At 45.4% G+C, this 15766-nt stretch overlaps 1 protein-coding gene across 1 annotated transcript in view; it reads left to right on the plus strand.

Moving 5' to 3' along the window:
• Positions 1-15766, plus strand: part of WNT3A (Wnt family member 3A) — an 87006-nt gene that overhangs the window by 43343 nt on the left and 27897 nt on the right. Inside the window, exon 2 of the mRNA XM_075043817.1 lies at positions 6887-7128. Coding sequence (XP_074899918.1) covers positions 6887-7128 — 242 coding nt within the window. The remainder of the gene's footprint in view (positions 1-6886; positions 7129-15766) is intronic.

Here is a 15766-nt window from a genome sequence, read left to right on the forward strand (position 1 = left end):
ATTTCTGAATTAAAATATGTCACTTCTGTAATTAGCGTTAGACTGCTTAGGCCTAGGTTTGATTAGTACTGGGCAACACACAACCAAAAAACCCACCCTCAAGCTGAAAAAATATTTTCATGATAATCAGTTACTTGATTCATGTCTTCTAGAGCTAAACCTATTGTGTTGCTGATCTATATTAAGGTGGTTTTCAAATTTTCAGCTATAACATTGATTAAAAATTTCATTATTGTCCACATTTTGTAATTGCTTGGGTTTGGGACAGTCTTAATGCCATAGAAGAAAAATCACTTCCATCCAGCAGGGACATTAATTAGCAGAATAGTTTCCTTTTCCATTTAAAATGATGGGGTCTGGCAAGTTCCATTTCCTTTGTTTCCATTCTAAAACTTCTCCAGGTTTTATTTTCATTTTCTTAGGAAAACAGAAAAATAATCACAACGTATGCTAGAATATTGGTGATTTTCTGTGAAAAAAGAACGCCATTAAATGAACGTAGATTTATTGATTTTTCTGCCTGTCCACCCACCTGGCCTCTGGTGGTTCAACTCTACTGAAGAGTTTCATGGAGATTGGGAACTGATGTATGCTATAGGAGTATGAAAGAAGACACAGTAGGCTCAGCTGCATCTCCTACGCCTGGTCCCTAGCTCTGGTTGAGATGTTCTGGAGTATCCTTCCCAGCTTCCAGTTGTCCATGTCAAGTGGGCACCATAGCTCTTCAGTCATGTGTGCCAGCCCTGTGTGGTGAGGGTTTGTAGGTACTGAACCAAGGCTGACTCTACCGATCCTATCCCATGAGTCTCTTGAACATTCGGGTACCATTGGGCATTCACAGCAGTCTCCAAGTTTTGGAAACTTCACAGCCTCCTAGTAGCTCAGTTCTGCCCGAATGTGTTTTCAGGCATCTTCAGATGCATGAAGCTCATGCTGCTCAACCATAGCAGCCCATGGGGGATTATGGGTAGGGCACCCAAGAGGGCCTAAGTCTGATGCTGTAGGATGGAATAAGGGCTGCCCGCTCATCACTTGCACACAGCTTCCCTGTAAGATCTTCTGGCCTAGTACGAGGAGATGTGAGACAACCCTTGCTGGGTTTTCCTTATAGCCTGACAGGGCCTGTGAAGACTTCTCCAGCTGCCTTCTTCATTTCCATATCTTAGTGTCATAAGACCAAGGCTGTGTTCTAAGCGTGCATCTTTTTTAGGCAGGCAGCTCTGCACAACTTGTCCCCTTCTTCATAGTGTGACTGAGATTCATCTTCAAAGAGTTAAAAGTGGCACCATCAAGAGGCAAAGAAAATGAGTGAGAAAGGAAAAGAGAGTGAGGTGAGCCTCTGGAGATCTGAACAGATTATGAGAAAGGATTTAGAGGAGGTGTGACATCCTCCTGTTAGGGGATCCCATGCAAAGGGAGCAGCATGGAAGAAAACCTAGGGCATCTGCAAGTGAACATAAATCCCCTTTATTATAAATAAATCCCCTCTATTATAAGCAGGTGGACAACCTTTGACTTAATTTCTGCAGCAGGACTGGCTGCCACCTTGCATCTGTGTAAGACAAAGGGAGCAAAGTCACTACTATTGCGCAGTTCTCAATATTCAGTGGCAACTTAAGCGCTGTCTGGGTCTTATCCTGGGTCATTAGATAAGTTACACTCTTGCTGTACAACACTAATAAATGCAGTTATTTTACCCGTGTTGGGGACCCCAGAAGGACATCCGCTGAGGAAGTTCTCAGCCACACTTGGAGCCAGCAAAAGGCCTCTCCAAGATGAATAGCAAAATAGAGCTCCTACAGGGTTCAAGAATAACAGAATTCAGGAAGAAGCAAGTAGGTGTACGTGCCTCTACATGCTGCTACTGATGTGTCAAGGACTTTTGACAGCCATACTGAGAAGGTAGGGACCTTGAAAAGTCAGTAGAGTGGTGCTGTACAGCGAAGTCATCCAAAACTGAAGCCTTCTCTTCCTCTGAAAAAGCTATGAGCATATATTTCCTGCATATTTCTTCCTCATAAGCTGGCTGGGGTGTCCATTCCAAGAGGGAAGGTACATGTAATTTTTTAAGAGGGTGGCCAGGTACTTATTTACAACGGCTCTGCTGAAGGAGCAGATAGATTGAGATAAGGGAAATGAAGAGCTCTCTAGGTGTGTTGGCAAAGAAAAAATTCTCACTGAAGGTTGAATTAAACACTTCAGGGCATGCAAGGCTTAAAGATAAGCCAAGAACTTTGGCTGTGGACATACAGAACAGTGTTTTCATGGCTCCTCCTGAGCTAATGGGAAGAAAAAGCTAATTGGTTTGAAAAGAACAGCTCTTTGACCCTTTCCCTTGGTTCAAACTTGAGTTGTACCTGTTCTGGGGACGAGTGGTTTTGTAAACTTGAGTGCTTCATGAATTCTCCAGTGAAAAAGAAGAGGTTGGGGTCAATGCATTCAGGAAGTATTGGTGCTTAAGAAGGTTGAAGATGATGCCTGGTTAGACCACAAAGATGACACTTGGCCCATTTCTTGACGCCGCATTTCTGAAATAACCCACATGCAGAAGACAGTTTAGAAGCAGATCACAGAAGAGTGGAAAATGCAAAATACAGGTTTAATCATTGGAAACAGGGAGGAAAATGAATTATAGGAGCTACTAGTGAATTGAGTAACACTGAAATGAGATTCTGATCTTTATAGACTTTCCCAATGTTTTCTACAGGTTTTGGCTGTTGGGTTGTTGTTGTTTTTTGGGGGGGGAGGGAAGCGTTGGAAGGTTCATATCTCATGATCAATAAAATTGACAGGAAGCTGAAATAACTTGGTTCTCCTAAAGATAAATTGACTTTAGAGAGAAGGAGAAAGAAGGAGAAGACCAAAATAGGGTGCTCTGATAGATGTTACCACACTCCAGAGTCTGCGAGTGAACTAGGAGAAGGACTGTGCTTAGCTGTGTTTAACAGCAGAGGCACTGTTCGTGGTAAGATGTTTTGAGATTCCACCCTGTATCTTCAGCTGAAAGTCAAGTGACTACACACTCCTCCATAAAATGTCAAATTTGCATTACACTGTCTCAGTGCCTGATGACGCCTTGAGAACAAGACTCTTGCTGGAGATTGTCTTTTGCAGATTAAACTTTCCAGACTGTAACATAGATCAAAGCAAGGTGTGACTGTTTCCCTACTGTATTGAGAAGGGAGCAGTGTGAAAAGCAATTAAAAGTATTTCTACATGTTTTTGGTTGGGGTTTTTTTTGTTTGTTTTGGTTTTTGGTTTTTTTTTAATCTTAGATTATCTTCCCAGCAACGGAAACGAATAGTTGAGGGCACCAACCTATAAACTCCTTTTCCTATTTTCACTCTACCACTGTAGTAACCACCAAAAAACAGAGACAGGCATGAGTTTGGCTGTTCACATAAATCAAAAGTTTATGAGACTGGAATCCTAAAGCTTCATCCAAGTCCTATTTAAATAGCTCAAGAAAGTCCTCCTGGCTTCACATGATGGATGGAGGCTACAGCAGGTTGATTGTATCTCAGTGGACACTTTGTCTTCAGTGGGAACTAGATGGGACACTTTTGAAAGCTTTGGGAAGGATGCTAGTGTCTCTAGTTGATGTGGGAACAAGCTCTACAGATGTTTCCACCAAAGTTAACTTTAGACCCTGCAAGTAGCCATCCTGGACTCCTTGTATAGTGAGTGACTGAACTATTAGTCTCTGAAAGATGAGTCAGATCAACTAAGTGAGTGTTTTTCTCTGGAGGCTTCAATGAAGACATCTGCTTCTACTCATTGTTTATAGAGAAAAAGACCTCTTAGCTCCTGAGCCTAAAGTTAGCATCTGTGAATACCTCCTAGCTCCCAGTCCTCAGGAGGTTGAATGGGTTGAGATTTGGAGATGTAGCACCCTAAGACTCCGCATTCCCAACAAGGCCACAGGGGCAACACACTCAACAAGCCCTCTGAAGGCTGAAACGATGTTTTAGGTGTCTTTAGTCTAGAAACTGTGATCCAGTGTTTCGTATATAACTTAACAATGAAACAAAAACGTACATAGTGCAGTCAAAATCAAAACACCCTTTGGCTTGGCATGGGCTCTATTTCACAGGTGCTTTTCTGCCACTAGTTGTTCCCTGAATTAGTCTAAAGCTTACTAAAACCCACATCAAGCCACTCACATCGGGAAAACAAGTTAACTGGGTCCTTTCCTTGGTCTTCTTCTGTGGGTTCCTGCAGGCTCCTGCAGGAACTTGCCTCCTTCCTACAGCTGAGCTCTTTGCATGGGCTTCAACACAGCATTTAGCTTTCCTGGGTGGGAGTTCTTCAGGGAACTTAGCCATCCCAACTGTTAGGTATCATGGCATGATTCATGTGGAGACTTTTACAGCACAGACATATCCCACTCAACCAGTCACTCAGGCTGTCTTGATAGCCTAGCCAATACAGTCAATGGAGGCAAGGCCATGATTCACCTCATCCCAAAGCAGACGTCTAAAATGGGGCAGGTAAATTGTGCCCTAGAGGTACCTGTTTCTCTCCACTGACTGATTACAAAAGCAGGCTGGGGTGAGTAGATCAGCTGGAGATGTCCATGTTGCAGACGTCAGAAGGAAGGTGAGATGGACACAGTTCCTGGTCAATGTAAGCTCCCTTCCTCCCTCTTTTAATGCAATGGAAGAGAGACGCCCTTCCGGAGGGCAGTTCATCTCCCTCCCTAGGGTAGGATGAGTTGACTTCTAATGTTAAGTGAGATTTATCTTCTCCCCAAATTGCAGCTGAGGTAGAAAGAGGCATCTAAGACTAGGAAATTAGCTGAAAATCCTTTTCTTTCCCAGGCAACTCCTACATTGTCCACCTAAAGTTCATTTACTGGAGGGCACATTCTCAAGTGAGCTGATTAGTTTCTAGACTCCTACCTAGAGTCATTTGGGATCCAGAAATGGATGTCCCTATGTCTCACTTGCCTGGAAAGGACTGATTTGTAAAACCTAGTCTATGCACAGTTAGCAAAGCCCCTGAGATGTGGTACCTGACCATCTGAATGTCCATCTCCTTTTCACTTCTGTCCCCTCTTGACCAGGTACCCCCAGGAAGGGAGCTAACTGGCTGTGAGGACCCTTCTCCCATAAAAAAGACAGACACTTTAAAACATTTTTTATCTAGCCTAGAGAAGTGCTAAAGTCCAGCTAATTTTCTTGTTAACTCCAGCAATGATAGAATTCTTGTACTTTTTTTTAGTCAGAGCAAAAGAGTGAAGGCATATTCCCTGACTGCCCTGTTGATAATTCAAACACACCAGGCTGTTCCCAAATGAAAACCACATAGTAAAAATGAATGTAAACAGAAATACACACTGCCCAGGCAGGTTTCTGTTTGTCATTAATTCTGAGCAGAAAAGTCAATCAAGAGATTTAATTAGAAGAAAAGGAAATTATACTCTAAAAATCCCTTCAGTTTTAGTAATCAAGGTTATTATTAGAAGCACCAGTAAAAACACTAAAAATCTATTTAATTAGCTACATATCTGCTGATCTCTCTGCATAGCTGACTTGTTTGTCTCTAAGGCTTCAACCAACATATTGGTTCATGGACGCTTCTTGCAACAGACTTCCATTTGGCTGTGCGCAGAATTTGCACTCAAGTTTTGTTGGGGTTTTTTTGGTTTGTGTTTTTTTGGTTTTATTTCACTCTCCTCATGTTAACCAAAACAATTCACAGATTGATTGTCAAAGCAGACTTTCCACATCCTTATGACAATACAGCAAAGCTGGCATTATTTTGTGAAAATACAGCCCTACTTTTGAAAATTCCCAGATGGAAACTGGTGTGAAAGTAAAGTGAAAATGTGCTAAACTAATATCCGGAAGGACACTGACAACCATTTTAACAATTCTTTTTTAAAACGCTTCAACCTGATTAGAAAGCCCCAGTATTAAGCTTTGCAAAGCACATGCTTGGATTGAGCAGGTGTGGAAATGCTTTGTAAACAGTAGAAAATCTTTTCTAGACCATACTTCCAGGGTTGTTACCACCATGCCTGGCATGGCTCCCAACTTGCAGGCACCTTTGCATGAATGTTTCTAGTAACACGAGTACAGTTGTTCACACAGGAGAACAGCGTTGGTATTAAACCCATATTAAGCCATAGGAGAGTTTTTCCCCAAGTCGTTTGTATTCTAGCAGGGCTACATTTCCATCCCCTTTCCTCTATAGCACAGGAAATTTAACTGTTTATGGTAGTTAGTTTATATAGCACTCCTGCAGCATTTAGCTCAGAGTTGGGTTTTTTAAGTTCTCAAGGTCCAAACTGCTTGAGTTGTTAGGGTAAGTTCCAGTTGGTAAAGTTCAAATATATAGAGCGCACTGTTGAATTGTATGATGGTTGTCAATTTTTGGTGTTCCCCATCCAAAGACTTGGCGCGTGGTGTCTTCTACTGTTGGTGTTATTACTTTGTGTAACTCTGAAAGTGCTTTTGACTGTCTAATCCCTGGGATCCCTCAGCTGCCAAGATTTCCTAGAAAACCTACCTGCCCTTGTATAGGTGTGCTTGGCTTTCAAAGAAAGAAATATGGGTTTGACCCTCTAGTTGCAAAGGAAACTAGCTGTATGAGCTGAGCATCTTTGGGAAGAAGCAGCACAATGATGGATTAAGGCTTTGAGAGGATGAAGAAAAGGGAAGGAAGATATTAAAGCTAGAGTTGCTTGCCTTGTTGGGCCTGTAGGGAACTTCAGGAGAGAGACGATGTTGTTTTGGGAAGGGATGACAGCAGAAAGGATGTTTTCTGGCAAGGGGAATGCAGAAGAACTGAAGATGTTGATTTTCTGTCCCCTTTCTGTTGAACCAAGTACAAAGGTGAAATCCAGCCTGACAGAATCTCTTTTTCCATGTTTTTCTTCCAGGTCCTTGGCAATTGGTCACCAGTATTCCTCCCTGGGGACTCAGCCCATCCTATGTGGGAGCATCCCAGGACTGGTACCCAAGCAGCTACGCTTCTGTCGGAACTATGTGGAGATCATGCCCAGCGTAGCAGAAGGGGTAAAGATTGGGATCCAGGAATGCCAACACCAATTTCGAGGGAGGAGGTGGAACTGCACGACTGTCAATGACAGCTTAGCCATCTTTGGACCCGTGCTAGATAAAGGTGAGTGCAGTGCTGCGGGTTTGGCAACAGCAACATCCATGGTGGAGTGGCAGCAGAGATCTTGAGAAACCTACTGTGAACTCCTTCGCTTCTGATAAAATGTCATGTAAAATGGGCTGCTGGAGACTTGAGCTTGATAAAGGAGACATGTGACACAGGCAGGGAAAATTTTGTTGGCCCAGGACCCCATCCAAGCAGTTCAAACCTGACCCAGAAGGTCTTTTGTAGAGACAAGAAGATAATTAAGCTTTCTCATAGGAATAGCAAGTACATGTGTGCCTCCCCAATGTAAGTTGAGTGGTTGCCCACCACCTCCATTTTACAGCCAACATCCAGTCACAGGTAACCATAATTTCTACCTCAAACCTCTACTGGGATTGTATAGGTGACCCAGGGAACTGGGAAGTGCCCCATTTGGCAATGCGCAGAGAGTAAGGTCATCTCTGACCCTGCTTGGAGCAGGAGGTTGGAGTAGAGACCTCCCAGGGTCCCTTTCAACATGAATTATCCTATGATCCTATGCCCCTTGGAAGGAACACAAAGGATTATTGTGTTTTCGGTGGTCAGGCTGGACGTCTGGCTCCTTTTCTGACCCCATGGCATTTCATGCCACATTTTCAGCTCCCTCGACGATTGCAGAGGGGAATTGATGGGCTGTTGGGGATGGTTCCTAGGGGCTGGACTTAGATAACATCAGTTTTGATACCTTAATGGGATACAATGAAGATCAAAGGCCTGAGGAAATCACCATCAATTAATGGTTCTGCTTTCATTGGTTATGAAAGTGGCAAATTAAGACACGGTGCTAATTCAGGCAACTAATTCTGACATAGCACCCATTGATATAAGTGAGAGCTTCTAGAAATGCTTTGCCCTAAGTCGTTGAATGTAGTGGGATTTAAGCATCTGGCTAAGTCTGAGTATCTGGTCTTTTCCCCTATAAGTTGGCAGGAGTTTATTTTTAGCCCATAAAAACTGTTTTATCCTTCTTTGCCCTTGTAGTATGCCTTTTAAAGTCCAGCCTTCTCCTGCTGGTCTCAGTGAGTCTGGGTCAAGCTCTGCCTTTTCCTTTAGCACAAAGGGGTTCACCCAAGACGCAGACTCACTTTGCATTTGATTCCTGCCCAAATTGTAAGTCCAGGTGCCCTGTGCAGAGCTGTGCAGGAGTATGGCTGCTTTCTCTTAGGAGAGCACCAGCAGAAGAGGCTTGGGAATCCTCCTTTCTTTCTTTCTCTCTTTCTTTTTCTAGTTTTGCAAAAGAGTAACAGTTACAGGTTCCTGATAGTCTGAGACTTGGAATTACTTTGTCTGGAACAGTGGAGTAGCACCGTTTGACCTCGTATGAGAGAGGAGGGAGCATCTGGGATAGTTTCAGGGAATCTCCTGAGTTGGTGTATGTAGCTGATCTACACCCACCATGGGGCAGGTTCTTCCAGTGCTTGCCATCTGGAGATCTGGGGTTTGTTTGTTTTTCCCCTGCTGCATTACTCAGAAGATACTTGGGCATTTCCTTTTGTGTGAATTTTGAAAAATAGGGCAGCCAAGAGAAAGCAAAGCCTTGATTTGCATCATGGCAGGGCCTCCACCGGTGAGAACAGGCTTTTTACATGCACCCAGCAGGAGAATGGGTGGTTTCAGCTGGTGGGGTTATCCTGTTCGAGCTGGGGAGCTGAGGCACCGTATTAATGCTAGTGTCACTATTTGGGTTTAGCAGTGAGAGATTATCCCCAAACAATTACACCTGTAAGATCTGCAGTGTGGGGCACTTAAGCTTCTATCAAAGTGTCATACCACAATGCTTTGCATGCAATTAAAGCACCTTTTCTGGGTACATCACTCCTGGGAGACTGTAAGCAGTTGAATTAGGCCAGCACAGCCAAACCGAGTATTTTTCCCGTAGACACAAGCCCAACGTGACCTGCCCAAGACCATTCACTGGGCACAGACAGTAAGGGAACCAGATAACACAATTCCTTTGCCTTGTCATGAGGCTGGGTGTCCTCCAGGACACATGGAGTACCTCGTGCTCCCAGATGGTCTTGGATTAGATGCTCCACATCTCCTGTAGCAATTATACCCCGTACATGAGGAAAGCCTTCCTCACCTCCTTGCTGACCGAAGGAACCCCGATCCCACGAGCTGCCAAACACTCTTATCTCCCAGCGATGTCGACACGAAGGGTCTGTCCCTGCTTGAGACTGCAGGCTTTTGGTAGCCGGGCTCAGGGAGGGAAAGAAGGCTGGGACGATTTCATAACTGAAGAATGTTGTTCCTTGAGGGAGAATCAAACCACCCTTCAGTTTTGCTTCACCTACAGCAGGAGGGGGGAGAAAAAAAACAGCTCAGTCGCATTCTTGTGCGGCAGATCCCCCAGGGTAGGAACATATTTGAGCTCCTACCCAGAAAGACAGAAGGAGAAAAGGAGAGAAAGAAAGCAAGCAAGCAAAACTCTGTTTTGTAGCTTGGATTTTAAGTCACCCAAGATCTAACTGCAGCTTCTCATTTGAGTCAGTAGAGACCCTAGTCTCCCTCAGCACAAACCAGCACAGTCACTTAAGCAACTCCCTTTTACCTTACACTACTACCTGCAATTCTTTCATTGAAAAGGACCGATTTTAATGCCTTCAGGAAATACATTCTAAGCCCAAATCTCACTGAGGCTGTCTCACTGTCTGGGCTGCCCTTGCTGCTTCGGTATCTCATTGCTAATTCAGGGCTAGGCTTGAGCTGTGATTCAGCAGTGCCAAAGTGTCACCAGACTTTGGTCCTGTTAAGAGCCATATTTTGATATCTTGTCTAAAACCGGACTCTTTTTCCCCATCAGCCTGTTTATGGAAAGAAATCCCACATGTTTTAGCTACAACTATATTTATGTATATTTTCTTTTAACATTTCCATAGCCAGGCCTAATGAATCACGTATTAATCAGCAATGGTACTCATGAATTCAGCTACAAGGGAATGGTGATGTTCTGGGGATCCAGACCTGCTGTTACTTGGAGGCAATACTTGACAGGCTTGGCCCTATGTCCTTCTAGCTCTTCATATGTCACTCAGGACGTATGAACAGCAGAAATCCCCCATCCTATCCAGCTATTTGATTACTGTTTTTCAGGCTGTGGAATAAATGTTCCCCATTCAAATGGAACAGTCACGTTCCTCGCTATGCTGTGCTACCTGATTGGGGAACGATTCAGGCATTAGCAGGAGGTGGAATTGCTACTTGGCTGTGGGAAGAGGGGTTTTCTCCTCCTTTGTGGTCTTGGGAGCATACGAGCAGCTGGGCAGCTCCATGGAGAAATGTTCAGCCAGGTGCCACTGTTGGATCTTTCTTGCAAAGCACTAGGAAATAGGTGTCTCAGGTACCCTAGACTACTGGGAATGCAAAGAACAGGATACCTCTATAGGAAAAGAAGTGGGCCTGATCTCTTTCCCTCTACTTAAACCTAGCTTTCTGTTTATCAGTCATATATAAGAGGCTAACATTCATTTTCTAGTCTCATTTCTAGTGTCCCAGAAGTTCAAATCTCAACTACTGGACAGTGGAAAGAACCCCTCACTTTAACATTTTAACAGAGTAATTTCTAGAGGAAATAATTTGCTCTCGTTTGTTTCTTCACCTGTATTGTGTGAAGCTGTGGAGCAGAACATGGCCATAGCCACACAACCTTAAGTGATCACCTTAGCCACAGCTCATGCCCAGCCACTTACCTGAGAGGTTTGGCAGTTTGTAAGGCAGTTGCTGCATCTCTCAGTTTCCCAAGGACAAGGGAAGATTTTTGAGTTGCCTTTAAAAATATACAGGGTATGTAGTAGAGGGACATGCCATCACTGACAACAGAAAATGAATGGTGCAACCTAACAAGCGTTTTCCATCTCAAAGTTAAGTGCTATTTATTGGGCATTGTGTCTTTCACCCTGGTTTTAGCTTTTGTGGGCTGAAGACGCTGTTCATGTTTAAGTTGTGGTGCATTTGAGAGACTCTCAACGCCGTGCGAGCTCTCTTTGAAACTCCTCTGGGCAGAAATATGAACCAATCTCAAGAAAAGTAATACAATAAAAGCTTATCATGGCCCTGTCTCTTTAAAGGACCCCAGCACATAGTTAAGTCAAAATAAAACTTTCCTCCCTCTCCTCCCCCATTCAATAAAAGTAAATTACCTCAAACTATTTAAGCCCCCAGTTCGTTTAAATTTAAAAAGGGAGCCCTTGTCTATCTATTTCTTTCACTCACTCCCACCTCCTTCTGCTAAAGACAGGCTGGGGCTTTAAACCTGCCAGCTGGACTGAGAAATGGTTAATAGTTATTGTGGAGGAGCAGCTTTTAATGAACTATTGAAGAATGATACATTGATGGAGTAATGGGAGTTTAAGTCGCTCTGTAATGAAACAGGTTCTCAGCGCGGACCCATTGTGGTGTAAATACGGCACGTCTCTCCCACTGTTTGGTCAGGACTAAATAGCAGATGCCAGAGGGGGGTCAGCTTATGGGGTCTCCGCTTTAGTTAATCAATCTGATTGGATTAGGGTCACTGCGATCCCTAATAATGTCAAAGGTTACGCCAAACTGGATTAAATGCTTTGTTGGGGAGGGCTCAGATTCTTTCAGCTTTCGCCGATGGGGCTTGTTTATTAGAGTTTAACACTCACGCAACCTTGGGAAGCCGCACCGTCCCTTTTTGTACGTCGGGGCGTTTGCCGGCGTGCGAGGGGGTTTGAACGAGCTGGGGCGGGTGCGCGCACGTCCCGTTGCTTTGTCAAGTGTCTGCGCCCGTCGGATGTGCCCTCTGAGGACATATATCAAATTCCCCACTGGACAAATGAGAGCCTAATGGGTGATGCGGAGGCTCGGGGGCATAAATTCATTCCGGAAATAATCGTTGGCTGTCGCCCCTGCTAGAAGGCAAATGACGAGAGCCACAGAAGCGGTGGAGTGACCCACTGTTCGTGCCCCCCTGAGTTAACCGCGTTCCTGTCCAGCAAAGAGATCTCCTTTTTGATACAGCTCCTGTTTGTGCAGTTACCAGAATGAACATGGGATGAAATACGGAGTATTCGAGACCACATGATTGCTTCATTATTAAACTGGGTAGATGTCTTGCCTTCCAGCACTTCCAACACAAATCAAGGGATGGGGTGGGGTGGGATGGGATGCGATGGGATGCGATGGGATGGGATCTTCCTGTCATCTTATCCAGGGAGACCATGAAGCCTAAAGAATTTCTATTACCTTCACTCATGATGTTCCTGCAGATGACACTGTCTTATAGACTTGGCAGAGAATGATACCAAATAATCTCTTTGAAGGCTACTTGGCAATGGAAAGGGGCAGCAGTAACAGTGTGTTATTGGCAGAGATATGAGATCCCTGGATCTCACATGCCTTTTTCCCTCCCACAGTAGTGCACACACTGCATGTTTATAGCCTGTCAGGGCTGTCAGATCGTCCAAGCAGACTTCTTGCATGATGCAGACTGGAGAATTTTATCTCAAGACTTCTGGAATAAAACCAAAATCTGGATTTGACTAGGACATCTGTTCCCAAAGGACATCTTGCCTTGACATACCACCAAAAGATAGACAATCTATCTACCTCCCCTTTTACAAGTCTCATTTCTAATACGACATGGCTGTGGTGTTGACGACTAGCCACTGTATTTTTCTTTGCTACATTCAGAGTAACTCTTCTAGAACAGAGCATTTTCTTTGCTAATTACATTTTATAAAAAGTTAAAATTGAGGCCTGCAGAAGAGCAGTGGGTCAGCAAAATTTGGGGTCCATTATGTCAGACGGCGAGACAGGTCGAGGGAGTTCCATTTGATGCTGGGGTCCTCTGGGGCATGATTCATCTGATGTATTCTAACAGTTAGGATTAAATTATTCACACCCTGAAGTTTCTACATCTCTCCATCAATCACTGAGGGAATCCAGGGAGACCGGCTCTTGATGAGAAGATTCCTGCTCCCAGGGACCTCATGAAGGGCAGAGCAGGCATTTGCCTAGCTCATGAGAGATGTGGGATTCAAGTCACATCCAGTTTCGTATGGGATGCTGCGCGCTGTTACTGTTGCAGCTAGGCTTATTTTGGACTAGGTTTATTTTGCAGCTAGGTTTATTTTGGACTCTAGATCTTTTGGAGATAAGCCCCATGTCTTGTCTCTCTCAAGAAAGCCAAAAGGTAGCTGTGTTCATGGGTTGACTCTTTTGTCCCTGTTACTACTGTGGATGAGAAAGCTCATCTTGTGTCTAGTGAAATGAGTTTTTCCCTGGGTTTAGCAAGAAGAGAACAAGACTTTTAAATTCAGTTATAATATCTCAGAGACACAAGTCTCCTCCGTATTTTTCTCTTGCTGTGTTGTAACAATATCGCTCCACAGGCTCTCTGATAGGCCCGATCTCATCTACCGAAGTTAGATGTCAAAATCTGAGCTAGTCACCCCAGGCTCCCTTTGTAGTCAGTGGAGAGCAATCGGCATCTCCAGAGAGCAATTCATCTGACCTATCTTAGACACCTATCTCAGGATAACATGAATCATACCAAGATGTTTATTTCTCTCCATTGACTATAGAGGGAGCCTAGGGCTACAGGCTCAGACTTCCATGTGTACTTCTTAGAGGCCCAGCTTGGGGGCAAATAGTTCCCACCCCCCCCGTCTTTCTCCTGTTAGAAAGCAGTCCCGACATCCAGCCTCTGTCGGAGAGGCCATTTTACTGATGCGAGAGCATCTCACTGAAAAGGATCTCCTGGACCACTGAATTCAGGCTGTCCCTTGCTATTTCAGGCATAATACCATCTCATAGTGTCTTGCATGACTTAAAGTTAATATGTTTAGCAGACCTCATCATATTTTCCTGATGGCATTCTGGCATCTCAGTTGTCTCTGCGCCAAATGCTTCCCCCCCTTTCCCTGCCCTAGATCAGACTTCTCCACTTCTGCAATAAAGTAAGGCATGAGCAGAAAGCCACAAGATACTGATCCATCCAGGAGGTTAGTTACATGTAGGAGGTACTCTCTGCTCTCTCATGAAACTCTTCCCAAGAGGATCTGATTTCCAACCACACCCCGTCTACCTCTCCGCTAATGGCAATTTGGGCAGCTGCCCTGGTATCAACAACGGAGATCTACAAACTCTACCCTGTAACTATGGGGAAGGAAACTGGAAGGATCAGGATTGAAAATGTGACTATGCAAGCTCCACTCAGCCGTCAAGATGCATAAATACTGTAGGCCAGAGATTTGCCAATGCTGCTGAGAAAAAGACTGGCAGATCCTGGCTCAGGACAGAAGCATCAGTTGTGTTTAGTGTCAGTAGAAACGGAGCTTGGAGCTGGGGATTGCTGCAGGGGATGAGACAGTCATAAGTACCAGTATATTCCTCCACTGCCTGAGTCCACGTTCCAACCCACAGGTACAGAACAGCCCATATTCACGGTTGCAGCATTTCTGAACTGGCTTTTACGTAGCAGCAGCTACGCATGCTTTTATGCAGCAGCATCAGAGAGGAAACGCAGTTTGGGGATGTCTAGAGGAGCTGTAGCCACATCTCTGGTTTGTAGCCCACATCAGTGCTGGGAGATTAGCAGCTTCCACTGAGCTTTGGCAAGAGCTGCAAGTTGCAACGGCAGCAAACAGAGATGCTGAGGAAACCTGCCAACGTGTTAGTCCCTCAGCCTTTGGGAGCAGGATACCAACGAGGTGGTAGAGGAGCTCCTTCTGCTCCTGCTGGAGCTGCTGGTGGGGCCAGGTCCCCATCAGAAGGGGTCACTTCAGCCTCTTGTGTCTTCAGAGATGTTCAAGGGCAAGCACTGGGCAGCCCTCTGGCACACTGGGATAGCACCCAGAAGACTATAGTCAGCATCGCATCTTGCTGCATTTGCCCCTCCAGCCCCAAGACCACCGGAGGCTGCGCGTGGCCTGGGTTTGGTGGGCTCCAGCGTTTTCTGGGTTTCTTAGCGAGAGGCTCCGACCTCATCGCCTCTCCACCTGTCAAGCGATCGCGGGATAAAGATTCTGGCTCTTGCGCATCTGTGCAGTTCGCCGGAGATGAGGCGGCCCGTGTAAAACAGCTGTACGCAGCCAACACCCAGATGCGGTGATGGTGAAATGGAAACGGCAGCAATGCCAGGAGCCGATCCTGTTTGCTTTCTGGGCTCCCTCTCCCTCCCGCTGCACCAACCCTCATCTGTCAACCCCGACATGGAGATTTTGCTGGCGACTAAAACATTAGACGGGGGATCAGGGAGGGGAGAAGGAACAAGACAGCCCGTGGCTACAAAACCGGTGGCGTCTCTCCCTGCGGCGGGAGGCGCTGGAAACTTCTGCCTCGGGCGGCGCGCACAATGCGACGGGCTGGCAGGGAGCGGGCTGCGTGGAGTTATAGATTTATTTCCTTCCCTCCCCTCTCCCCTCCCCTTCTTCCCCTTTCCCTGCTGGGTACGTTGCATTCCCCAACTGGGCTCAGGCTGGTTGCAACAAGGGAGCTCCCTCTGCCGCATCCCAGAGTTGCCAAGTCCAAGCGTGGGAGCTAGCCCTAGACAAAAGGGAACAGTAGAGGGAGCTGATTAGCATCCCTTTGTCCCGGGAGAATCCCAGCCCCAAATGGGCCCTTGGCACACAACAGGCTGCACAAACACACA

Source organism: Buteo buteo, chromosome 2 (assembly GCF_964188355.1).
Source record: "Buteo buteo chromosome 2, bButBut1.hap1.1, whole genome shotgun sequence".
Classification (NCBI taxonomy): Eukaryota; Metazoa; Chordata; class Aves; order Accipitriformes; family Accipitridae; genus Buteo; species Buteo buteo.